This window comes from Rhopilema esculentum, chromosome 1 (genome assembly GCF_057945365.1).
Source record: "Rhopilema esculentum isolate cy_ngs chromosome 1, ASM5794536v1, whole genome shotgun sequence".
NCBI lineage: Eukaryota > Metazoa > Cnidaria > Scyphozoa > Rhizostomeae > Rhizostomatidae > Rhopilema > Rhopilema esculentum.
In genome coordinates, this window is record NC_142815.1 from 2,588,998 (window position 1) to 2,616,981 (window position 27,984).

The following is a 27,984-nucleotide window of genomic DNA, read 5'->3' on the forward strand; positions in this document are numbered from 1 at the left end:
AAGATTAAGATGAAGGTTTTTGGCATTGAAATTTTTGGGTACAGCTGAGCTTTCAGATCACCAGAAAGATTTCTTCATTGTGCGGGGAGTGTATTCATTGAATTTTATAAACGCAAGAATCACTTCAAAATGGAAGCAATTTCTTAATTCAATCATCATTATCATTGATGCATTTTTAGACATTGTCTTTATCATTTTCTTCTTCTTCTTCATCATCTTGTCCCTCTTCAGATGTCTGCTTTCTCTCGTGGAATCCCAAAGTTCCATCAGGAAGTGATGGCTGACGAATAACGTAAAATGTCCTACAGGAAGATTAATGATTATAAGAGTGCTTTCTTTTTAGATAGACAGGGAATTTTTCCTAACAAACTGGCGGAGAGGGTAACCGGAGGTTTTACACTTGTTTCCACTTCCTTGGGCTAATACCTTAAAATTTTGAAGGGTGTCCAAAAAATTTCTATCCAGATGTCACGTGACCGATGACGTAAATAGAAACGGTCAGAAAAATTTTTGGGAGAAAGACCAGAACGTAAATATAAGAACGTATTCTAGGGCAAAACAATCAGAGTAAACAAATGTTAAAGTTATCGGGGTTTCGATATAATTGGAGTTCGATTTAACGGGATCTAGAGTAAATTGGGTCATATTTGATAGGAAAAGTGAAATTTGTCACTTACTTTGAAGCTGGAGGAAGTGACAATCTTTTTCTGATAGGTGGTTTGGAATTAGATTCCCTGCAAAAAATCCATTTAACATTCAAATTAATATAAGAAATATTGCAATACGACTAAGCCATATTCCGCCCAACCAGATTCATTGAAATTTTTTTGTAGCAAGCACATACCAGAGTACAAATTTCTTAATTAAGTGCCAGGTTTGACCTCTGACCTTTGCTGTTTAGAATGCAAGCTTAAACTTTGCAGAATGAATTTAGGCCAAAGGTGTTTTAGATTGACCTTTGACCTTTGACTTTTGTTGTTTAGCATGCAAGCTTGAACTTTGCAGGATGAATTTAGGCCAAAGGTGTTTTAGATTGACCTTTGACTTTTGTTGTTTAGCATGCAAGCTTGAACTTTGCAGGATGAATTTAGGCCACAAATGTTTCTCCAGCAATCTTACGAAAACATTAAACAAAGAAACGTAAAAACGACTTCATCAATTCTCCAGGGCATATATAGAGATGGGCTAAGTTAGCAGGGCGCTGGTGTAATCTAGAAACGTGAGTCCAGGCTATAGGTTCATTTACAGCAATAATGCAACCATATTCAACAAATAGATGTAAAATAAAACAATCTATTCTCTAGTGCTTAATCAGGGAAGAATGTTCAAAAATTTACTTATTTTCACATAGCATTATTTCGGGTAACCATGTTACTATTTCTCCTCTAATCATATCGGGCGAGGGGAGGATCAGATTTAAACTTCGGAAATTTTCCAAAAATAAGGTGGTCTACTAACCCTATAATCTATCTAGACACCAAATAAAGAATAAACGAGTAGAAACAAATAGAAAATAGACTGAAATAGGACATAACAGATTATGTTAATTTCTCAAGTGCCAAGTCAGTTTGGCTTTTGACCTCAAATTTTTTATCTTTGTTGCTTGGGATGACCTTTGACCTTGAACTTTGCTGGATGACTTAAGGCCATAGTTACTTCTGCATCAATCTTACAAAAACATTCAACAAGGAATACAATAAATATTCAGTTGTTATTTTATTGTATCAATTTTTGAAACTAACTTACCCTGGTATTTTTCGGATTTGTATGGCGCTTTGTTTTGCATTTTTGTGACTTTTAACTATGACGAATTCAACAGAGTCCCCAGCCTAGAGAGAAAGAAGACAGCATAAAACCCTTGAAATGAAATCTTTCCTTTCCAAAAAACTTTTGCCTTACAAGACCTATACGTTTACACAGAAATACACAGTATTACCACAGTATACACAGTAAAAATGATCTTTTGGTGGTAAAAAACTTGAAAATGGCTTTGAAAAAAGCAAACATTTGAGTAAACTGAAGCTTTTCGTCTGACACTCTTCAGAGTTTAAAACGCCAGAACATAGATCGAAAACTCTACGCTAGGAAATATATATACCCAGTTGTGGATCAAAATAGGCCAATAAGAAACGCGGGCACATGACTGTTGAGGTTGTCCAATCAGTGCCGCTTGCCTATTAGAATGTTACCAGTGGAGTCCTCTGGTGAAAACGAACTCCTTTTGTCTACACAGTAGCGGTTTTTTCGTGCTTATGTAGATAGATTCTAAAACTGCTAGGTGGAACGACGATCGGGCTTTGCCAATAATCCGAAACATGTCGCCATTATAGTTTTTTGCACAATCTGGGTTTTTCAGTAACACCAGTTAACATTAATCTTCTTCAGTCAAAAATAAGCATACAAAACGCCTGGTTATCTACTTTAGCCGCTTGCCTATTGAAAATGTATTGTTATATTCATCACAGTCTATTGTTATATTAATCATACGATAGGACTCGCAAGGTCAAAACTTGAATACCAGAGTGCCCCCCCCCCTTTAGGGGAGGCTTAATTCGACCTTTTAAAGGAAAATTATATAAATAGCATCAGAGATTCATTAGCAATACCTGAAGGTCAGTTTCCTCGTCAACGACCTCACTGATATGGAAGAAGAGGTTTTTGCAGTTTTCACCCTCGTATGAAATAAAACCATACTAAAAAGAGAATGTAACTCAACATAAATCAAAGATCAAAGCGGTCATTTTCAGAATAGTCTTTTATACACCAAAAACCGATAAACCTACAATTTTATGGAAAATAATAATTATAGGAAATTAAACAGGCTACCTAAGGTAACTTGATAAAGGTCAAACAGAGGTCAAAGGACATTTTCGGTAAAGATCAAAATATCTATAGCTTGAGGACCTTGCAATTAAAGATCTTCACACATTAGCCAAAAGGGACGAGAACCTGAGTGACAGAAAATGCATTTTGGTCCGTGACTTTCGAACCATGGTGAAAACATGGGACATGGTTCACATTTTAGGATTCTGTGTGGCCGTGACTGGAGGTTTGTCGTGGTAGTGACAGTGTCGTCAAAACAAAGATCAGAGGAACAGATTCTGTAGTCTAGGGGCATGGTGGGAATTTTTGTGGGCTGAGAAAATCAAGTTTTTAGGGGCTGATTGTTTCTTGTTTTCATCACTTATGGTTTATTGGAAATGAGTGTCGCGGAGGCAGCGTGGGGCCTTACTCCACTTGTTTTTTTCTTACAAATCTGATGTTACAAATGATAAAAGCTTAAAGGAAAGGAAAATCTAACGGGCCCACATGTAAAGCTTTAAGGGGCCTACCAGGAAATTTCCCAAGTCCCGGTGGGCCACCACACTGCTGCTGTAGTCTGACATAAAACATCCTAAAAGCTAGGAAAGCATAACTGAACTTATTGGAAATTATTGCTAGGAAATCATTGCTGGAGTATTCTGTGTGACAGTGCGTGACTGGAGGTTTGACGTCTGACAAGGCTAGATTCTGATTCTGAAGTCTGACATCAAACAAGGCTAGGAAAGCATAACTAAACATGTTGCTGGTCTGTAACGGGGAGTATTCTAGTAATATTGACAAACCTGGCCCTTGACAGATTCGACCTTGCCTTTGCAAAGATCTCGCACTGACGTCACATTCATAGCACGTTGCTTGATTCCAGCCTGGTCGATTGCAATCTGGAATGTGACCTGTAGAATAATAGTCAGAGGTCTTAGGTCAGAAATAAAATGTAATTGAATTCTTTGATCCTAGGCAAAGCTTCACTGGTCGCACTGAAACATACCTGCATGGAAGTGAAAGGTTATAGGTCAAAATTAGGAAGCATATAATATGGACCTAACATGGTCCAAAATACAAATGTTTGAGCCAGCCTGGTCGAGTTAAATTGCATTTCCGATAGTTCGGCAAGTTTTGATTAAGAGGGAAAGTCGCATTCAAAGGAAAGATGTTGTAAGCCAAACGCTTTATGGACGAAAAAAGATAGGTTCTTCTGAAAATGTAGGCTGCACAGCAAGCCTTGAGCTAAACGTTTGGAACAAACATGTTCCAAAGTATAGTAGGAACAGATTCTCCCTTCTCCGCATTATCGAACTTGAGACAAGAGAGGTCAGAGGTCAAAGGTCAAAGGCCACAATCCCAGCACTGTTGCAAACATATAACGATCATTTCCTTGAATTAAAATATTTCACAGCAAGTCATAAAGTCCCGGGCAGACGTAAATGCTGGTGTAAAAATTACCTTATCTCCGATCTGCAATGGCTCCTTCTTGTTAACGAGGCTGGTGATACCAAAACTGTAAAGTAGTGGTACCGCCTCGTCTTCACATTCATTTGCTTTCGATGGGTCAGTTATGTCAATCAGACCCTCGTACTCATCTTGCTGTTGATGCAAAGAATATATGACGTATAGAACATTGAGTATAGGTGTTACAAAGCAGGAACATTAATAGAGAAACTTTTAGGGGTGAAGATAGAACTTTTTGAGGGGGAGGGGGGGTTGAGGCAATCACGCCAAGAAAACAAAAAAATCTCGTTCATCTTTGATGGAAATCCTAATTTTTTATCGTAAAATCCCTGAAAATCCTTTTTATTTTGCAAAAATCTCGTACGTCAATTGCAAGAGTGAATGGCCCCTCGGGTTGACCTCAAGTAGGTCTGACGTCATTATTTTGGAATAGAATGTAACCATCAATTTGGTAATATGCTACCAAAAAGAGACAATGGTACTTTTTGGAATACCTCTCATTTTGAATACCCAACTTTAAAAATATGGGGGGTTGGAGGGGGGTGGTAATATTATCTTCGACGCCCCATACGTCTGGCCTCTAAAGGATTAAGAAACAACAGATTTGGAAGTTGACAAATTGATCATTTGACTTGAAAATCCAATTCACCTCAACAACAGAGATTTGGCAAAATAATTCAATTGAAGGGCAAAAAGAATTGGCTAGGTTATCACAGAAGTTTCAAATTGAATCACACCAATTTACGCCTAAAGTTCAGGCAACATCTATACGAATTTTAAAGAATCACTCCAAAATATAAATCGTTTTTTCAATAGAACATGTTTGCTACTTAAACCTGTCTCCATCGCAAGAAATTGCATCAACAAGAGGCTAGTCAACTCACTATAAAGTACTTTACATTTATGGGGAATACTAAGCAAGGGGACTCACCTCTGGATCCCAGATTCTTATGGGCTTCATCACTACACCATCTAAGAATTCTGGAAGTATGTTCTAGAAATAAAAAAAATACAAACGTTGTTCAAAAAACGACATTGGTATACAACAAATTCTAAAAGGTATTTCTTTTCCTCTTGGTTTTAGAACATTCATGCAATCGTAAATTCATTGTCATCTATCTGTTGGCTTCTCAGACTTTCGTCCAGCAAAACCTCTTGCAAATTCTTCTCCTAACGCCAAACTTGCGAGTTCCTTTGTTGGCTAGAAGTCCTTAAAACTTCGCATTATTAAAAATAAAAACAAAATTAAACTTACTTCTTGTACAATTGACCCGTTTGGAATTTTAGTTATTCTCTCTCCGCTAATTTTTCCGTTCTTTTTGGACACCGAAAACTCAACTTCGTCGCCAAGAACAAGCTCATTCGGGTCACAGTTAAGCTCACTGAAAATTAAGGTTAATTAAACTTTAAATTAACAAACATTGAACAAGAAAGTTTAGAAATTTTTTTACAGCGGAAAAAGGTTTGGGGTGGGGAAAAAAGCAGAAACGCTCGCAAATCCAATAACTGAGGGAAAGAGGGGTGCGTTCGATCGTTCTATTGTTGGGCCAATCGTTGATTAATACATCTAAATGAAGAGCAAATTTAAAAAAAAGAATTGTTCGTCTGCACAAATACGAATTTCTCTTTCAAATTTGATAGCAGAAGCTATAAAGCTATCCTAAACTCAAACTTTTTCCTACGGTTGACCCACAATGGAAATATTACAGGACAGTCTTGAGTGGCAGTTCTCAGTCGCAGTTCTCGGCTTCAGTGACAGTCTTTAACAACAGTCGACAGTCTCAAGTAACTCTCGTAAGTGACAGACCAAAGTGACAGCCTCGAGTGCAATTTTCAAGTGACAATCACAAGTGACAGTCTTCAGTGACAGTCTTAAGTAACTCTCGTAAGTGACAGACCAAAGTGACAGCCTTAAGTGAAATTTTCAAGTGACAATCACAAGTGACAGTCTTAAGTAACTCTCTTAAGTGACAAACCAAAGTGACAGTCGTGGGTGTGAGTCTACAATGACAGCCATAAATGACATTTTAAAGTGACAGACCAAAGTGGCAGCCTTGCGTGACAGTCTACAGTGACAATCTTCGATGACAAACTAAAGTGACAAGCTTAAGAGACAGTCTTCAGTGACAGTCTTAAGTAACTCTCCTAAGCGACAGACTAAAGTGACAGCCTTGCGTGACAGTCTACAGTAACAATCTTCGATGACAAACCAAAGTGACAAACTTAAGAGACAGTCTTGAGTGACAGTCTTAAAGTAACTCTCCTAAGCGACAGACTAAAATGACAGCCTTGCGTGACAGTCTACAGTGACAATCTTCGATAACAAACCAAAGTGACAAGCTTAAGAGACAGTCTTCAGTGACAATCTTAAAGTAACTCTCCTAAGCGACAGACTAAAGTGACAGCCTTGGGTGACAGTCTACAGTGACAGCCTTCAGTGACATTTTCAAATGACAATCTTAAATGGGAATCTAAGTGACACTCCCAAGTGACCGTCGAGCGTGACAGTCTAAAAGTCCCAGTATCAGCATCCTTGCTAATACGACACAAACAACACAGACAATTTATCAAGATATAACCTTACCTGTAGTGAAAAAACAATTCTTTTTCATGATTAGCATATTCAATGAAGCCAAAGGATTCCTTTAAAGCACAAATGAAACCATAATGGCGAGTTGGCAAACTCTTTTGTGTTACTGTGACATCTCTAGCAGCAAATTGACCTGTCCTTTTAAACGTGAGCAACTGAAATTTCACCTAAAAGAAGAAGATTGTCATACGTAAGCGATAACGATACATAAAAATTAAGCAATTTAATAGACCAATTCGATTTACGGCTTCGTTTTGGAAATTTCTCCAAATTTAATTATACGACTTTTTCAAGCACAGATTTGGTTTTATCACAAAAGGTGTAGTCTGGATACAATTTTTCATATTGTTTGTGCTTATATTTGAGATTTTACGGAGAAATAAAGTTTGAAAACTTGTAAGGGATTTGACCGCAAAAATCATTCCGGGTGAAATTTTACCCCCCTAGTCGCCAATCACGGTCAAATCCCTTCTAAAGTTTTTATCTTTATGTCGTCATAAAATCAATATCGAGAGCAATACCAAAATGAAAATTTCCAAGTAGACTAAAATCATTGCTGTCAATCCGAATCTGAGGTTAAAAATTTTGTACAAAAGAATTTGAAGATTTTTTCAAAACGAGGCCATAAGTCGAATTGGTCTATTGGCTTAAGGCTGAAATACAAGATCAGTTTTTTCGTCAGTTTTTGCTCATCAGTCAAAATATGTGACGTTTTTTTGACTGACAAGGCAAAACTGTCAGTTTTTTCAAAAGTCTGACGTGCTTAACTTTTTAGTGAAACTGATCAGTGAAATCTTAATTCGGACCGGAAAGGAGTGGTTATCACACCAATTAACGGATTATCTATGACGTATTTTGAGTGAGCAGTCATATTTTTGAGGCAAACATCGGGTAGCGAAACTTTTTAAATTAAAGCTGAGTAAAAACAAGCCTTAACATGGCAACGAAAACGAAAACTAGCGCCAGTCGACAAAAAACGAATTGTTGCAGCTAACTGAATCTTTGGAGGTATAGATTCCCTCATTACGGTATCTTCTTTGGCAATATCATTTTGTATCAAGGCCAACAGTTCATCGAAATTTTCTGGTTTCATCCTTAAAAACTTCTTGTACTCATCCTTCTCCTGTTGGCGAAATTCCCTCAACAATGTATCATACATTCCTAGTTGCGAACGTTTTTGTAGCCATGGTTTTACCCATGTGGACCTCTGTTTTCTCCTCCTTTTTCGTTTTGAAATTGTGGCAATAATAATTGCAGCGGCAGCACGTTCTATGTCGCTATCCATTGCAAAACTGAAAAACTGAGGAATTTTGACTGATCGTGTAAACACGCGCGCCTTCAGTTAAACTGATGAAAAAACGGATATAACAAAATTTTGGGAAAAATTGACAGAAAGAAACTGATCGTGTATTTCAGCCTTTAGTTGGCATTGTACACGGTTGGTATGTGGTAGCGTGATAATAACAAGCGTCAGAAACCCATTAAAATTCTTACAATGTCTCCATACTGAGGGTTTTCCCCCAGCTTGCAATCCTTGGCTCTGTAGAGGACAGGTGTCACTTCTGATTCCCCTGTGTACAGAATGATCCCTGTTTCACCATCCCTTTAAGATTGGAGAAAGTAGAAATAAATTAAGATCATGAAGGTATGAAATATCCGAATAAGAAGTAAAGTTTAATGTAAGAAAAAAAGGAATGAAAAACTTTAGCTTAATAAAAGATTCTAAAAGAAAACTAGAAGGAAAGGGATGAATTAACTCTAGCCTAATAAAAGATTCAGAACGAGAACTTTCGTTAGTTCAGGTTATCATATCAAATTATTCTATCTTGGAAGTTTATCAAATTATAGAAATTTAATTCCTGTCATAAAGTTACCAAAATGCCGCAACAATACAAGCCTTCAATCATAAGAGTTACAAAATTTTAAAATATTAAAATATAATAAAATATTATATACTACTAAAATATTCGAAGAAATCGCTTGAATGGGGTGTGCCCGAAATGAAGTAGTTGATTACAAAATCAAGGGTGTGGAGGCAATGGGGATCATGGGGTGACTCTACAAAAGACTTTAAGAAAAGTCATCACTGCACTGATACAGAGCTTGAGGAACAATGAGCATGTCACGGTGGGACAAAGATTGGCTTAATCTCAAAGGAAAAGCGCCAGAGTAAGGTAAAAGTGACCAGATTTCCCTGTTTTTAACAAATTTTCAAACGTTTGGCGCACAATAGTGCCAACAGGTATGGGAAAGTGAGGTATCCTGAAATGCACCTGCTTATTTTGGATACCTGTTGCATACCTATGGCTGTTACATCAATTCAAAGAATTTCCGGCATTTCAACAATTTTTTTATTGTCATTGCTTACAGGCACTATATCCCAACGCATTTCACAGGCCAGTCACATTCCCATTGGTTAGATTATACAATAAACCTATTGTTATTGAGCCAATCAGCTAATCTTCATTGTTTTCTCGATTTTAAACACGCTGCAAAGGCTATTGATAACTCTAAAAGGTTGACAGACGGGAGATACAGTAGAATCCCGTTATAACGTACTCGCTGATTACGTACTTTCGGATAAAAGGTACTGGTGTGCTTGGTCCCGGCAAAAGGTGTGCTTGGTTTTAATCAATTTTTACTTACCCTCGTTACAACGTACTTCGGATATAACGTACTTAATACGCTGGTCCCTTAAAGTACGTTATAACCGGATAATACTGTAGTAACTTTAAGACGCCAGAAATTAATGAGATTCACTCCATACATAACAACGCAAGAAGAGAATTTGCGAAATGGCCAACCTTTTGTTTCCTCTTCCCATAGGCTCTTTGTCAACGACACCCTGGCAATCTTCAAGTGTTACAACCTGAAAGAAATTGGATTAACATCAAGCTTATGACAAAGAAAACCGAGGCAGATTTTCAGGTTGTATGGAGACAAAACGTGTGAAAACAGAATTCAATTTTTAAGACGTGGAACTTAACAAGAGTTGATTTTTCCTATGAGAAGGACCTTTTAAGCCAAAGTCAGTTTAAAGTGATTTCTCCCCAGTTCTTTAAGGTTGGAACGGATACGCTGAAAGACTGGCCTCGCAACTTGATATTAATACTTTTGATACGGAATGAACAAAAAGTCAAAAAAACGTAAAACAGAGAAAATGTTTAAAAAGAAACAAAAATTAAGCATTCCTGCCTTTCTGGATTAAAATGATCCTAATTCATTAACAAAAATTGAGCACTCTTTCCTTACTTGATTAAAATGGACCCTAAATCGTGTTTTTAAACTGACATTTTGGTCAAGAAGACGATATCCAAATAAGTGAAAATATTAATTTCCAAGAAAGAAGTTTGGGTTGATATCAATTTTCTCGGGTGGTCAAAGGTCAAAGGCTCAACTCACTTCCATGTTAACTGATCCTTTTGGTAAAAGTCTGATTCTCGTAGCTCTGGGCTTTCCTGAATGAGCATCCTACAAATTTAGAAACATTAAATCGTTTAAAAAATATGAAAACTCAAATGGATACTCGAATGTTCAGTATCTCCTGAGGGTTTTAGGGAACAGGTGAACAGGGCAATAGATGGTACAGGAACCCGGGAACAATTTAAATTTTTCACTAGGAACATAGGAACATTATTACTAGTTTAAGGGGACATTTTATTTTCTACGGGAACAAAGGAACAAGTAACCCCCCCCCCCCCCCCCTGAGAGACCCTAAATAATCATGAATTTCTGTATGAAGCAGTTTTGAGCGTAACGCAAAAGTAATTAGGTGAAGCAAGAAACGAATAGAGGATCAAAAACTCTGAAATTCTTTTCTTGGATAACAATAGACAAAGCCTGGTTTTCTCAAGGCCAAAGGTCAAGGCACATGGGTCAAAGTTCGCTAGCATACCTGTGCAATGGCAAATTCTGCTTCATCGCCGACACTGATGACCTTTGCCTTCAAAATAAATGCAAATTGTTTCAAAGTTATAAACGAAATAAAACTTTTGGAAAAGTGCCAATTCCACTAAATTATCTAACTAACATAAATTGTAGGCCAATTTGTATAGTTTTCAAAGCGGACACTCCAAAATAAAATCTCTTTTCATTTAATGGAAGAACACTTTTCTATAGCAATACAACTGATATTTACTTGCTTTTATCTCATTAGCTTATTTCTTAAATTCACGCTAAATGAAATATAAATAATTTTAAACAATCGAGTGCAGAAGTACCAAAGTACAGAGGCTAATATTCGGGAAAGTACGAAACCAGTTTTCATAAAGAGAGAACCGGTTCTAACCTGTTCTAATAGTTCACTGAAATGAAAGAACAAGCTGAGATCACGGTCACAACATTTGATGAAGCCGAATCCATCCTTGAGACTTGAGATGATGCCCTACATGAGAAAGAGAGTGAACTGAGGTCAATAGTGAAAAAATTAGAGACGCAAAAAGTCATGGTTCTCTGGGATACCAATATATTGGAAGAATACCAATACCTTGGTATTCTATGGTTCAGAAAAAAGATTTTCCAGAAGAGAAAGAGAAAAAAGGAAGAATATTAAATTTTTCAAAATTAGAGCTTTTCAGAGCAATGCTCAGATAATTTTTTGCAAGCAAATAAAAGTTGGGCTTTCCCAAAGGACGTACCATTATATGTAAGGTCAGGATAACAAGTCAAAGATCAAAGGTCAATGACAAAATGCTAATCAAACGGCAGGAATGAGTTCAAAGATCGACAAACAGAAAAGTTCTTTAATAATGGGCTACCTCAAGATCGAACATAAAACAATACAGAAGCTAATAGTCGAGGAGTAAATATAAAAGATTCTAAATAAATTATCAATAAATAGCGAATAAACAGTAAATAAGTTTAAAGTTAAAGTAAGCTTACATTTTCACGTATTTCACCATTTTTGACAGAAACACAAACAAGTTCAATATTTACAGCTCTCTGCAGACCATCACGTCGATCTACAAAACGAAAAGCTTTTTCATGAAACAAGGCGATATGTCTAGATACCCTATTTCCTATAAAAACCGCTGCGGCGTTTATTACAAAATCCACCTTTCGGATCCGGCGTTTAATAAAGGGTGGCGTTTATCAGAGGAAATACGGTAATACATATAAAATAATACGTATCTAGCAGCCAATGTTTATCTCAAGCTTGCTTTTGATGACGTTTTGTTGTCATCAGCAAGACGTATTTGCTTATCAAGATGGCTGCTTAAAATGCCTTGTGTTTTAAACGTTATTTTATAACCTGTTCAATTCATGTAACTAAATGTCAGATTCCTCTAGAGCAGAGCAAAATTAGGGTGAAAGGGAAGAAGGATTCAGTTGAAAACACAAAAATTCAGTTGAAAACACAGAAATCGCGTTTTATAAAGAAGGCTTTCAAAGTCTAGCTTCCTCACTGGAGGAAAGATGATCACCATTCTGGGTTTTGAAAACATCAAATTGCTAGAACATGCGTTTAGAAAAGAATCTACCTTTTTTGCTCAAATCGTTTGGCAATGCCAATCACACTATTGGCTTCGCAGACTTTTGTCTTCTAAAGACGAAGATTTTTGTTTTTGCTTTTTGAAGACACAAATCTGCCAAGCGCGCTAGTCAAAGAAAAAGTTTTTGTCTTTTGAAGACAAAGATTTTGTCTTTTGTTTTTTGAAGACACAAATCTGCCACGCGCGCTAGTCAAAGATCAAGTTTTTGTCTTTTGAAGACAAAGTTGTTGTCTTTTAAAGACAAACTTTTTGTCTTTCAAAGACAATTTTCAAAAGTAAACATGTTTATTGAAGACAGTCTTTGAAAGACTAAGACAAAAATCTCTCATGTGCGAATCACTCGAGGACAAAAATCTTCATCTTTCAAAGACAAAAGTCTGCCGTGTGTGCCAGGCTTAAAGGTTCAAAAAGCTTCACCTGTTGATATGTTGAACTCGACTGTATCCCCAACCTGCAGCTGAATATCACCTTCAGTATCCCTGTCACCAAACAAAACCTCTTTGGTATCATTCCCTGTGTTATACTCAATAACACCAGATAACTGGCCTTCAAGTGAATTCCGTGGACTCAGTCTCTGCGATACTGACTTGACAACCTTGCCGCGGAATTTTTCCTTTGAGATATCCTCAAATGCAACTGCACCTGCAGCAAGTTTTGAGACACGGATTGCTACTTCTTTGTCCTGTTGAAGGTCAAGGGTAAAGGTCAAAGTTGGAGGTCAAGGTTGAAGATCAAAGTTGAAGGTCAAAGTTCATAGGACCTCAGATCTGGAACTGTCTGCCAAATGAACTAAAATCAGCTGACAATCTTAACAGCTTCAAACGTATAATAAAACGATGGGATGGTCCTAGCTGCAAATGCAATGTTTGTAAATATAATGATATCAATATCCTGTAATATTTGACCATTCATATCCTTCTTATGTTTAGCTTCATATGTTTAGCTTATGTATGCACGTATTTATTTCCTTAGCTATATCCTCTTCTTTTGTTATGCAGTAGATTCGATTTAGATTAGTTGTATGTATATATCCATATATATATGTAAAGCTAGAAAAAATATCGAATTAAAATAAGGTTACAAACAAACAAAACAAAGTTGAAGGTCAAAATGAGTTGCGTCATTGGTATGGATGAAAAGACACTTCGCGGGCAGGGATGGACACTTTGTCAAATAATGGGGGAAGGGGGAGGGGGGGTTGGGCAAGCCTAATGTTTTGATAAGATGACATCACATTTCCCATAATTTTAGAACAAAAGACCATTGTCTTTCAAAATATTGGGGGGGATGCTCGGTGTCCGCCACTGTTTGCAGGTCATGTGACAATAGGCATTTTGGGGCATTGAGTGATGATTCTTTTAAACGGAATCTTTTGCTTTTTGTAATCACTGAACTCAGATAATGACTGAAGGTAAACCGAACTTTGTATCCAGTCAAGATGGGGATCATAGAAAGTAGCGTGAGAGAACGATTGGCGTGTTTGATTGGTTCCTTCCTAGCCGCAACTGATCCGCATTGGATTCGCATCTAGCTGTAAAGATCTGCCTACTTTTAGGCATTATCCGATTTAATTTCTGAAAAGGGTCAGGCAAAGAGTACTTAAGTATGCTATGGTTCCGTCTTCCCTGCTTTCTTCATGTTTCGGAGTCCCAAAAGCTTATCAAACCTACCTTTCTTTGCTGCATTCCGAACTCAACATCATCACCAATCGTTAACTCGTTTATATCTCCTTGAAATTCGCTGTAGTGGAAAAAAATCTCCGAGACGACATCAGCACGTTCAATGAACCCAAAGCTGTCTTTCAAAGAACTAACGATGCCTTGACTTTTCGGTTTTTCTGCTGGCTCAATCAGCACAAGCTTCCGGGCTTTCAGAGTTCCATTTCTAAGAAATCGAAGACAGTTCCAAGAAAAAAAGCACATTTACTGATACTGTTATGCTTCTATTTACTTCCTATTAATTATTTTGTTTAAAAAAGTATAGAAATTATTCTGGCTTCCAGAAATCGTTACTGAATACTTTTAGGGTTCCATTTCTTAGAAATCGAAGACATTTCTACGAAACAAATAAACTCTTTATCGACAAATATTTATTTTTGTTAAACTGTTATTTTCCATATTTAAACAGGCAACAAATCTCAGATCGACCTGGAATCCAGAAATAGCTTTTGAACATCATGCAGGGCTTCGATTTTAGCAAAAAGACATTTTTCCGTAAGCAAAATTATTTCCTCCTTTACGTCATACACGACAAAAGCATATTTACTTCTGGCTAAAAATAACTCACATTAAAGATAAAAAAATATCAAACAACATATTCGAGAGGGCCGTCTCTTGTATCGTGGACTTGTTTTCATTGGTTAGTCATATGTTTTTTTGGGCAAACCCTCTCCCCCTTTTCATGAAAATCTTTCTATGACTCTGAAGTCTTAAAGAAATCCTAGCAAGAAAATTCACACAGAGTTTCAGCTCATCAGGGGCGGACACTTGGTAAATTATCGGCGGAGCAAGCCTATTGTTTTGATAATATGACGTCATTTCACATTGTTTTAAAAAAAAACATTGTCCACCAAAACATTGGGGACAAGCACCCCACCCCTTGCCCCCCAGGTGTCCGCCACTGCAGCTCATGGTCAAACACAAACAACCAATTTGGTTGTACTTCTAGAGATAATTTTCTACATGTTAGTTGTAAATCAAGCTAAAAAAGGTGATAAAAAATTTTGGTCAAATTAGGAAAACTAAATACCTCTTCAGTTCAGTTAATTTCATTTCATTTTTAAAAATCTATACATACAAATCTTTCAAAATACAGCAACAGTTTACAAAAGATGAAATAAATTACACACAATGAGAGAAATAGAGAACAAGAAAAAAATACCTCTTATCAGTTGCGATAAGAAACGAAACACGATCGCCCTTTGTGAGTGTTCCTCCTTTCTCAATATCACGCAGTGCAAAGGGAAGGAACAACACTTCCTGGAATAGAATAATACATGAAGTGAGTTTCGAGAAAAAGTAAGGTTCTCCCCCACAAAAACCGGCTTCTATAACAGCCAAACTTGAACAGCTCTTATCTACAAGGTTTGTTTTAATGACGAAATTAGTCATTGATTATTCGGCCCTATACAGCTTTAACTCCTTTTTGGGATACTAGAGAAATATGACACAAAGCGATCAATTTCACTGACTGTACCGCCTAGTTAATTTCCTTGACCGTAATGTCAAGTCCTTTCCAGTCTAGAGTAATATGACATGAAGTATGTGAGTAATTTTCATGACAGCTGTTCGCATCTGCTTTCAAATAAAATGCGATGATGATTAATAGGCCCTTAATCTCCATTGTGATGCAGTTACATCTTCTTCAGTTTATCAAGCAGTAACACGGGCATGGGTCTTATTGCAACATCTATTTCAATGTAAAAAAGAGCCCTGAGAATCATAGACAGAGATAGTACTTCCAATTTTGAAGAACTTTTAACTAAAAGTAACTCAGTATCTATTCATCCGGAAGAATTTGCAGCTGCTCCTAACAGAGATATATAAAACTGTAAACAACTTGAATCCGTCTTTTATGGCGAACATATTTGTTACTAAATATGTACCATATGCCCTTCGTGGCGGTAATAACCTTGTTTTGCCGAGGGATAGGACGAATTTATATGGTACTGATACTATCAGATTTATTGGTCAAAAATTATGGCAGACTTTGCCAAAGGAAATAAAAGAGTCCCGATCACTAGAAATATTTAAAAGAAATATTAAGTCCATCAAAACTTTGGACTGCAGTTGCAAATTGTGCAAAGATTTTGTTCCAAATTCAGGTATTTGTAATTAATATATTTTGTAAATTGTAATTAGTACATTTTCTATAGTTGGCCTTAATTAGCTAAACGCTATTTTCTCCGCCAAATCTAAATAAATTGTTTATAATTCAAGAGCTGTTACATAAAGTATCAAAGTAATATACAAACCCCGCTACGATCATAGCTGACATTTCCAAGGCACGGCTCTGATGACGGACCGGAGGAGCTGGGCCGAGCCTCGGTTTCAACAACCCCGATAACGGGGCTGTCACAAAATGTATCAATTGCAACAGATCCGGCTGGAAGTGGCCGGACCCGGACTGCAACGGTCTTGTTGCTCTTGTAGTCAGATGTAGCTGTAAATTCAACAGGATCTACAATAAAAAAACACAGCTTCGTAATCCGGTATGTTATAGTCCGGTCTTTTGTCTGGTGCTCGATTCCCGGTCTGGTAAGAAAGCCGGTATCAATGTCAGAGAAACAATTTGTAACGAATATAACTGATTCTATGTCTGTAAAAGTTGCTTGGAAAAAGCAAAAATTTTACAACATCACGTGCCTATACTGATTTGACAACTGTACCAGTCGCGTTTGAGATGAGCTAGCGTTTTTCTGATTGGCCTATTTCGATTCACAACTGGGTATATATTTTTCATCGTGTTCTTTCGATTACACTATTTATTCGATTACAATTTTATTCTGACGTTTTATATTCTGATGAGTGTCAGACAAAAAAAGCTTTCAATATGCACCGCGAACAAATTGCATATATAAGTATCCCATGATGCTTTTCAGGTGATGAGATCCAAATTCGAAATTTAAGAACTAGACTTTATGACGTCATCACTTGGGGAGCTATACAACTGAAAGACATACCTCCAACTTGCAAAGCTTGTGGGTCTCCGTTAAACTCACTGTAGTGAAAAAATATCCTTGCATCTTGATTTGTGTATTCAATAAATCCATAGTTGTTCTGAAAAGCAAGACGGTAAGAAATACACTTCAAACAGCTGTTGATATAAGAGCTGTCAATTACACTGACTGATACCAGGGCAGAAGCGAATCATTTCAAGCACCAAAAAAATTTTCTTCCCCACGAAAAAAACTGTAAAAATTCCACAACCCCTTAAAACAATGCAAAAGTAATTAATACCAAAACTTTAAAGCTTCTCAGCAATTGTTTTTCTTCTATAGCTGTCCCAATTTGGAGTTAATTATTCTAGCAAGAAATTGGGGAGAATAAAATTGTCAGGAGAATGGAGACTTTTTTGCAAGAGGACATGAAGCCACCACAGCCCAAGATGATTCTGCTCAACATCCCTGCTGATTTTGAGGAGCCATAAAAATTTAATGATTTTGCTAACAATTTGAGATAACTTTATACCCAAAGTTAATACACAAATTTCTATCTCCCTCATAAATTATCCTAAGAAAATTTCATACCCTTATAAGTTCGCTTCCAAGACACGGCAGAAATTCGATGTTTGAACTGGGCCTTATATTTTGTCAAAGCGATATTGAGAAAATGATATATTTACCAGCAATTTTTCGATGATTCCAGTTTCCCTTTTCTGTGGCGGTGTTGAATTGAATGATGACCCTCTATGGCGGTTGTTGCGGTTGTGCGTTCGTTCGTTGGCATGGTAACCATTGTACATGTTTCCGTCGTGATTCTTGAACTAGAAAATTGAGACAGACTTTAAAATAAAAAAGATAGCAGGTAAAAGATATCTGTTGAAAAAGCTATCCCCCGTCTTGACAGTCATGGATCATTGGATGTGAATGGAGCATTTTGATTGAAGATGGGGTGGCTCACTTATTACAAGGCTTGCTTCTCAACTTTGAACAAGACAGAAGGATACGAAAGATCATTGTTGTGAATCAATACCAATGAACTTTAACCTGACCGATAAATGAACAATTGTTTCATCGAACCTTACATTCGGTATGACGTAATCAAGGCAGAACAGTTGACTCAAATATCGCATTTTAAATGCCAGTTGCTCGATTAATTTAAGGTTTGAAAACTTTGATTTAAAGACTCATTGCTAACAATGGGCCTTTGCGAGCGTGGCGACGGTCCAAACAATGGCAGTAATTGATTTTAGACAGTCTAAAAATGCATTATGGGATGCTTACGTAGCGCAATGGCTCATTGTTAGCAACGAGTCTTTAAGTCTTTAAAGAATTTACAAGTTTGGCTCGGTTTGGTATACACTTCATCACTTTACTTCTTAATTTTCTTGTGCCTCAACACCTCTCCTGTTTACAAAAATTAACCAAATGGAAGGGGATCTGGAGCCAAACTTTGAGACAGCCGGTCAGGATCTAAGCTTTTGTATAAATTCGACCGGATCTTCCCTCTTCCGAGTACTTTCCAAAACAATTTTATTTAAAAGCATTAAATTTGAATTCTCAAATTTTATTCTATCGCAAGTCGTACTTTTAAGACCTTCAATTTCGAATTGAAAAACCTGTAAAGTTTTTTAAACCGGATCAGGTCTATTACATTTATAATAAAGTCTTACACACGAGTACAAATATTTGAAAGACCAATCATATCAACTGGAATCCTATAACGTTTCTAAGCATACATCTTTTTGTGGGCAAATCCATTGAGATCCGGTTAATTTACGGTAAATGCCTACATGTACCGGCTTTGGTCCGGACTCATCTGTATTGTTGCAGCGAAAACAACCAGCGGAGTCCGCAACAGTTTCAATATAGGACTTTTAAGAAAGGCCAGATAATATTAACATGGCAATAGCAATTCCGAGCAAAATAATGCAAGAAAGTTGGGGATTTGCAAAACATGGGCAAAGTCACGTGCTGACGATGAATGAAACCCTTTAGTCACAAGAAAGTTTAACGAGAAGAAGATGTACATTGCAAGGTCTTCTGGTTTGTTACAGCTGGGAAGATTGTGTACATCGCTACCAAAAAATAATAGTTTGATGCCGATTTCATATGTCAGCTGTTTCTTGCGTGCAGTAAATGCCTCAAATTCGCTGTCCATGTCACGACCTGAACCTAAAGTCGCCTTTAAAAACAAACCACGGGAATATAAACTTTAGAACGCGAAGCTGTCGTTCAATGTAGGACACACGCTTCCAAACGGCCTAGCTAAGAGATAGATTTAAGTGAAGGGACGTGGTAGCAACGTGACATTCATAATGCATCGCTATTGGTCGGTGCTGTCACTTCTCTTTTTAGCAGTGGCACTGACTTCAAGCCGGTATATAAAAGATAAACGGGGCGAAGAAAACGATAAAACGAAATTAGATGAAAAGCAAGTCACAAAACTTAAGTTTGGGATGCTTGGTGTTGTAATCAAAAAGAGCGCCGAACTTATCCCTACCGTGTCAGGTTGGAAAATGCTGAAAAAAGGTGGCAAAGTTAAAGAGACAGAAATGAATCCTGCAGGAATTCTCAATCCGGAATGGGAAACAGCGCATTCAAGTGACGGCGCGGACACTGAGACAATGCACAGACTGCTAGACTGTGGTGATAATTCAGAAGCCGGATCAAAAACAACAAATCCGGACGATATACTTTTTGAAGCATCCGGATTTCATCAAGCACCGTGCAAAAAGAAGTCAGTGGTCCGGAGTTTAGTCAGACACAACAGCTCAATGATATGTGCGGAAGGAGTATGTGGGGAAGATAACAAAAACGGTAAGCAGTGAATTGCGGAACAATGAGAGTCATTTGACTTAAAAATATACATCCTTTCGAGTTTAGGTTGTATGAGCTTTCACCTTTTATATATAATTTCACTGAATCGCATAATGCATTTAAAATATCTACTACCAAAAGAAACTTGACATTGAAACGATACGTGATTCATCTTCGGTACAAGTTTATCTTTTCAAAGAGCCATCTTAAAATCAAGAAACCACTGCATTGCTCACCCGCTATCTTAACGAACTGCTTGAAAGTCCTGCTATTAAAAATGGCGTGTAAATTATTGTTTTCGACAATTAGGCATTATTGTCTGTTAAGCTGACATATATAACAGAAAAAGAGCTCCTTGTTGTACATTTGGTGTTTTATGTTATCTCATGTCACGCCTTTTTGTTTCTAAAAAGAAGTTTCTAGCATTTGCAACTTTCAGCACTGAAATCTACAAAATACGGGAGGCTTTTTATATTGTTAACTTAAAAGGTTTATTTTACAAAACATAAATTTGTTACTCTGACAACAGATAACATAGCAACAACAGCAACAATCGAAATCCCTACAACAACAACAACCATTACGACAACAACAACAGCAACAGCAACAACAACTGAAGGCGAAAGCAAATCAGTTGACAAGAGAATATTCGTCTCAAACAATACAAAGACACCGACAACTGGTATCTGGACAACTAGCCAGACAACCAAAGCGGATATTAACACACCGGAAGTCGAAACCAAAACCAGCCATGCAAATGAATTGAAAAGAAAGGGATGGCAAAACAGCACACACACAGTTGGAACTACCCCAACAACCACAGAAACGATTCCGTCCACAACTACCAAAACAAAGAAAATAGAGTTTACCACTTCAACTAGCAATACGGAAACAGAAGCCGGAAATTCAGAAACCGGAAAAAGCACACAGTCTACATGGTATACAACGATTTCCACAGCAGAGAAGATCAAACCGGAACCAGAAGCCGGAAAATCAGAGACCGAAAAAATAACACACTCTACATTGTATACGACGATGTCAACAACCGGGAAAATCAGACCGGAACCAGAAACCGGATATCCAGAGACAGGAGAAAGCGCACAAGCATACACAACCATGACAACAACAAAATCAAAGACTATGAAACCGGAAACGGAAACTACGGTCATGTGGACAAAGGAAATGGAAACCAGTGTAACTGATTCATTGGTTACTACGGTGGCAGCTATCAGCACAAAGGGAAGACGGAAACCGGAAGACGAAACTGAAACTTCCAATGACGTCAGAGAGGAATTTTTGAAGAAACCATGCATTGATCCTAAAGGTAAATTTGCTTGCAAATTTGATTGCTTGATTTGAAGTTTGTTGCTTGGTTCAAAAAGTTATAGGGTTTAAAGATAAGACGTTTAGGACAATTTGACCAAGGTTATATAAAAGTGAACATAAACATAAAATAAGGCAAGGAACATAAAAGTGAAGTGAGCATAGACAAATTTATATCCCGATAAAAGCCCCGTTATTTGGAGACAGAATTCCAATTCTAAGTTGGCTTCCAAATTCACCTCAACAACTAATCATCCCCAGATGATCTCTGGATAGTTTCGCTATACACACCACTTCTTGAAAACACCCTACGCTATGATATCTTAAAACTTACAAAAAAGCACGGGAAGTTGAATATGAGCAAAACGGTAATCAACATTTTGCTTCTCAAGGTACTTTGGTGTACATCAAAATTAGAAAATTGCAGATATGCAATCCAACAAGCCAAGGCACGTGGATTGAGCCTTGCAGCACAGCATGCAATAAAGCTCTTGAGGAATATTACAATAGTTTACAGAGAATGAAAATTCAAGATAGGTGAGTATTTGATTAAATGTCATATTAAATATTTAATCGTATCAAAGTGTCAATATATTGCTAAAATCTAAAGAAAATTAACAATTTGGGTGAAATTCTTGTCAATTGGGTGAAAAACCCCAGACGATTCAAGCATGGCAAAAAGGCACATTGGAACATAAAAACTCGGAATCTGGTATTTTATTCCTTTCAATGAAAGCACTGATGCTTTACCAAAATGTGAATAAACTTGACGTTTTTGATGAAAAATCATGTTTATAAAACATCTATCAAAGCGAAAGAAAATTCTTCACGTTTTTTGTGTCTAAATGAAATCAATAAAGGCAAACGTTAACTTTGAATGTATTCCTTCATGTGTTGGTATGAAAATAGCCCATATGTAGATAGGAATACCAATAGCAGCTCAACAACAATCATTGAAAATTCAATTTCATCTGCTGAAGTAGTAACACTCTTACGCACGTTTGTCTTGACAAAAAAAATTAAGAAAGCCGCATGGCTGTCACGGATCACCCTATGACGTCACACATACTTTCGGTAGAAATCGAAGCGGCATGATAAACAATTTAACGTTTCAGCCGTTAAGCTTTCCTAGGCTCAAAACCTGAGAAAAGTTTGTCGAAATTTTTCAGCACTGATGAAATGGCTGAGCATTCGAAATGGCAAAGCAAAGAACGGAAATACAAGAAGCGCGTTTCAAACAACGACGATGCCAAGAATTACGAGGAAATTGGCGAAAAATATAGGCAAAGATACGATCCAACATACAACTGGGGAAAGAAAGACAATATGTGGTCATCTCGAAGCAGCTGGAGCGGGGGCGATACGAGATTGTCTTGGAAAAGCAATAAAGGCGTTGACTTAAGGAAAGATTACGAGCAACTTGGCGAAACCCATAGGAAAAGATACGAACCAACAGCCCCCTGGCGACAGGAGAGCGAAAAGGATTCGGCAAGGAATAGTGACAAGAAAAGAAGCATTAATCTAGGTGGATATTACGAGAATCTTGGCGAAACCTTTGGGCGAAAATACGATCCTGTATACAAACAGAGCCATGGATATTACGATAAATACGGTCGTAATAACGAGAAGTACTACGAGGAATACTATCGCAAGCACAACGATGACGATAAAGAAGACCTTGATGATGATATTTGCGATAAGATTTACGACGATAATTACGTTGACCAATACAGGAAATTGTGCATTACGACGTTAGGCCAGTTAAAGGAACATAGAAAGAGAACATGTCGCAAAATGGCGAAACGTGCGAAAAAGAGCAGCTTCGAATTGTGCCGAAGGGTAAGCGAATTTCAAGAACTAAGTTCTTGTGCATCTCGACGATTTGTGATGTTTTAAGTTTTCTAGTAACCCTAAAACCACTGGTTGCAAATCAACTGAAATATAGCCAGTGAGAGATCTGTGTTTAGCTTATAGCTTTCTGTTGTTTTGGCTTGGTTCCTAGATTTAAAAACAATACCAAATTTCAGGGTGAACTTAAAATTCAACTAAAGACCAGGGCATGAGAAAAAATTTTCCTTCCTACGACCAGACAAAAATCATGCATAAATTTCCTGCAAGAATAGGAAAATAAAAAAATAAAAAAAGAAAGTGTCATGTGCCAAAAACCGTAATGATGTGTCACCAGTTTAATAGAATATAAAAGCTTAAAGGCAATCTGTCTCGTTGTGGATTGGTTAAAGAGAACAATAGCTGGAACAATAGCCTAAACATGCGCGTGGGTTTTCACGCCCTGCTAAAGAATTTTCAATTAAAGAAAAAACCCCTCAACTGAAACAAAAAGAGGGTGCCATAGCCCCCTGACCCCAGCATCTCCGGGGACCCTGATTTATTTGAACGGAAAGAGACTGTGCTCATGTGGCCATAATCCAGCTAATTCATTGAACTTATTTCATATTTTTGTTACTTTATAATGCTCGCTCAGGCTATTGGATCCATTATTAAAAAATGCTTGAAAAATGTTTTCATGTCATAATTTTGGAACATTTTTTCAGGCCAAAAATATGTAATTACTTAAGATGGCCATTAAATGTCTCTGTATGGAAAATAAAATCGCTTACATCAACAGTAGAAAAGCAGATATTTTCTGACAAAGTTATCTAAAAACAAAGTCAAATCTATTTATCTGTTAATTCAACATTCATATCTTTTCTGTTTAGGTTATGAAAAAGAAAGTTGACATGAAAGCAAAAGTGTCAAAAGAATCTTCTTCATGGGGAACTCATTTTTGGAGCATTTTCAATTAAACTGGAAAGCTTTTGAAGTCTAAACTTTGATCAATATATGTCTTAAACATGTATCCTATAGATGGAATATTTTTAAACTATTTTTTCGGATAAATTTTTTGCATGTAGGGTTAATGTTATGATTGTTCATGAAAATCACAAAATATATTATCCTATACATTGTCTCTCTTTTGAATGCATCAAAGTTTTCAATGGTTTAAATTCAGTTAAGAAAAATTGTCTGCTGAAAAACCAAAGGGCAGTTAAAGATATTACCTAAACAAGGCAATTTAGGCCCCATTCTCACTCATAAAGAAAGGATGGAAATATAACTGCTGCAGTTTCTTGATGAAAATGGCCCTGTGTTCACATTGATGCATTATGAAGTCCAGGACTGCTGAACATAGTTATCCACTGAACATATGATGTGCAAAAACACTATTCCTGAAGTAGGGTCCCCAACATACATAGACCTCAACATGACCCAATGTGTGTTTCTAGGAAGACTTTATCTAGCAACACTTTTACAATACCAAAAGATTGCAAAGTAGATTTTTGCAAGCACAGAGTAAATAATACAGTCTTTAACTACTTTGTTTTCATATAATCAAGAACAAAATGTATTTGTATCAGTGGCAGACACTGGGGGGCAAGGGGGGGGGTGACCGCCCCCAATACTTTAGAGGACAATGGTCTTTTGTTCTAAAACAATGGGAATTGTGACATCATCTTATTAAAACAATTGGCTTGCCCCCCAATATTTGATCAAGTGTCCGCCCCTGATCTGTATTGTGGCTCTGCACATGAATTTCTCTACAATGAACATGGTTTCATTTGAAAACAAACTTTGAAAACAGACCAGAATGAAAATGGAATAAAATTAAGATTGCTAGTGTATTGCTTTCACAAAAGAATATGAATACCCATTTTTGGCAGCATTGCCAAAGATTTTTTTGAAAAGCCGACTGGCTTGGAATGGAGAATAAGAATCTTCTGAGGACCTTCAGGGCTTTCTTTATTCTGTTTTTATGATTGGAAGGCCAATCACCCTGATAAGCTCAACACTCTGGTAGGCAGCTGCTCTAGTCAAAGATTTCTTAACAAAAAAGGCCTCCTTGCAAATGATTATCAAACTAGCATATAATATTCCAAAGGGATATATGCTTAAAACACCATGGATTGGAATCTCAAAAAGACAATTAACAAAGACAATTGACAATTTAAAGCATAAAAAAGCACATACCTTTAGAGAACTCATTGTTGCTTTTGGTGTTTTCCCTACAAAACAATTGCAACTTGTTCAGCATGGCTTGTAAGGGGTTAAACATATTATGATATGCAAAAAAGTCCTGGTAATATGAAATTTTTCAGCGTGCTGGTAGTCGCACGCCTTGAAAAGTTTAGGCGTATGATGATGTGCGATCCATAAAATGGAGACCTTAAGATTTTTACGAAGACTTGATGTCATCTTTGAGTTAGAAGGTGTGTATAAATGAAATACCTTCGCCATTGATTGAACGAAGCTTCATTTTCTTGGCCTAGACCAATTGCTTCACACATTTTGTGTCAATAGCCAGTACAAATGTGGAAATATAGTGTCCTTTCCAGTTCCAGTAAATACATTTATAAAATACAATTTATTAAACCTATTGAAGCACCAGAGCAACTTCCGCCATTATTCCAATGTGCAAAAATGCACAATGTCCACTGTATTTGGTTTGCTCACAAAACTATGACACAGCCCCTTTAAGAATCAACAAATCTGTACATGTTTGCCATATTTCTGAAAATTGCTGATTTACACATCTTAAGGCAAATGGCAATTTTTTAACATGTTTCAAAGTGTTTGCTTTTTTCATAGCCTTTCTTGATGAGATCATCAGGCAATTTAGAACTGTGTGAATGAAGAAAAGGTCACTGTAGCAGGCTTCTCAACGGGCTCCAACGAGTTCTTGCGGCGCAAAGTTGATAAAAATGTAGCAAATAAGAAACACCGCAATACGCAGAGAATAAAAAACAATAAATACATGTAAATCAGTGAAGGCTAATATTTCGCCCCGGCATACGATCATCAGAGCAAAAGTCCATTTGCTACAATTTAGAACTGTCATTTTTTATAACCAAAGCATAAATAAAAACCAACCTTTAGAACTGACAGTGATTATTGTGTTGGTGTATCACTGATACCTGTTGTTGTGATCTTCGCTACCTTTTCAATGCTTTCCTTTGAAAATACACAAGAAAAGAAATCAGAAAAAATATTTTAATATCATATGCTTAATTTGCAAAATAACTATTTGAAAAAAGTTATAGACTTCACAAGCAAAACTTTCAAGCTTCACTAAAATTTGCCATTTAAAAATAATTTATAAAATACAGTTTCCTTAGAAAAAACTTTATCATCACAAAATCAACAAAAACAAAACCACTAAATCAATAAATTTTGCTTTATTAGCAGTATCAATAATTGAAATAAACATTTTGTTGTGGTTTTTGCATTTCTTTGGATAACTTCATTTGTCTAGCAATTTATTTATCCTTTGCATATTTGCTTTAAATTAATTAAATAATCTTTGCTAATATTCCTATTCTATTTCTTAAGCAAATATGGTTTTTGAAGAGTAAAAATTTTTGACTTGATAAACTGTAGCAATAATCAATTAGGTTTTGATATGCTCAGTGTATATGAGAGCATAACATTTTCATTCAAAAATAATTTATTAAATACAGTTTCCTTAGTAAAAAACTTTATCATCACAAAATCAACATGAACAAAACCAATAATTCCATAAACTTTGCTTTATTTGCAGTATCAATAATTGAAATAAACATTTCGTTGTAGTTTTTTACAGTTCTTTGAATTACTTCATTTGTCTAGCAATTTATTTATCCTTTGCATATTTCCTTAAATTAATCAAATAATCTTTGCCAATATTCCTGTTCTACACTCTTTTTTTATAAGAACAATTTTATAAGAACACGAGCCTCAAAACTGGTCGAAAGTTAAGAACAAATTAAGAACAAGCTGAGGCTGAGCTTCTGCAAAATGCAATTTTGAACAACGTTTTTTCTCAAAATCGAGGATTTTTAGCGATGTGTGGGTGCTTTTTTGGTGAATATTCAAATTTGTCAGCAAATTAAGGCTGTCTCGCTCACTTTGTTGGGAAATGAGGCCTGAACACCTCCTTAGAGCGAAAAAAAGCTAGCAATAGCACTGCTTACACCCTCTTGATTTGAGAACAAATTAAGAACAATCCAGCCTCAGATTTTCGAAAAAAATTAAGAACAGTCAGCCTGAACTTAAATTTACTGGTTCTTATAAAAAAAGTGTATTTCTTAAACAAATATAGTTTTTGAAGAGTAAAACTTTTTGACTTGATAAACTGTAGCAATAATCAATTAGGTTTTGATATGCTTGGTGATATGAGAGCTAAAAAAAGTAGCTTCCAGCAGCCATCGATATTTAAATCGCAGTTAACTGATTGCTTAGGAACAACGAAATTAAATAAAAAAAGTTTTAAAAAATTTTCCAATGATATGATAGATTCGCAACCCCTATATCTTATCTTTCTACCATTAGTCAGAAACTTTAGAGTCGAAACTGATTGTGTTAAAATTATGAAAAACAAAAAAGAAAGAAGCGACACAAATCAATTAGGTGGCACAGATCTTGATTTGGTATTCGATTCCTTACACTTGTGGTGGCCACGGAGGCCTTTTAAAAATAATTCATTTTCATTTTAAGAAAATTAAACATCATCCAGCATGGCCTAGCAGCTTTAACTTAATTCCGATAAAGCAATATAACGATTCAACGTACCTTCTTGCCCTGAAATGATACTTTCGTTTGAAATTTTCGATGTTGAAGTCATATGGTAGCAGTGTTGGGTCTATCCGCCATTTTGGGTCCTTTGGTGTTTTCTGATTTGACATGCGCGAGTGTAAACAATAGAATGTTTAACCGGAAATTCGTTCACAGATAACATCTTTATTGTTTCGGCTTAGCCAATCACAAGTAAGTTTGAACAATAGAATGTCATTCTGACT

General features: G+C 36.6%; 2 protein-coding genes across 2 annotated transcripts; one reads left to right on the plus strand and one right to left on the minus strand.

The window, feature by feature from the left end:
• Positions 1–77: 77 nt before the first annotated feature.
• LOC135690206 (cold shock domain-containing protein E1) lies at positions 78–27,895 on the minus strand. The gene is made up of 24 exons (XM_065207698.2): positions 27,758–27,895; positions 26,081–26,161; positions 25,181–25,215; positions 17,695–17,835; positions 17,033–17,129; positions 16,325–16,530; positions 15,232–15,329; positions 14,022–14,235; positions 12,769–13,033; positions 11,741–11,820; positions 11,148–11,243; positions 10,755–10,802; positions 10,262–10,330; positions 9,664–9,728; positions 8,354–8,462; positions 6,854–7,026; positions 5,525–5,651; positions 5,201–5,263; positions 4,264–4,404; positions 3,606–3,713; positions 2,607–2,693; positions 1,747–1,829; positions 678–734; positions 78–302 (listed from the first exon to the last, which is right to left on the minus strand). The coding sequence occupies exons 3-24, from the start codon at positions 25,193–25,195 to the stop codon at positions 176–178; spliced, it is 2,469 nt and encodes an 822-aa protein (XP_065063770.1). The 5' UTR covers positions 25,196–25,215; positions 26,081–26,161; positions 27,758–27,895; the 3' UTR covers positions 78–175.
• LOC135690208 (uncharacterized) lies at positions 19,002–24,191 on the plus strand. The gene is made up of 5 exons (XM_065207700.2): positions 19,002–19,831; positions 20,361–21,155; positions 21,547–21,691; positions 22,324–22,993; positions 23,872–24,191. The coding sequence occupies exons 1-5, from the start codon at positions 19,330–19,332 to the stop codon at positions 23,956–23,958; spliced, it is 2,199 nt and encodes a 732-aa protein (XP_065063772.2). The 5' UTR covers positions 19,002–19,329; the 3' UTR covers positions 23,959–24,191.
• Positions 27,896–27,984: the final 89 nt, after the last annotated feature.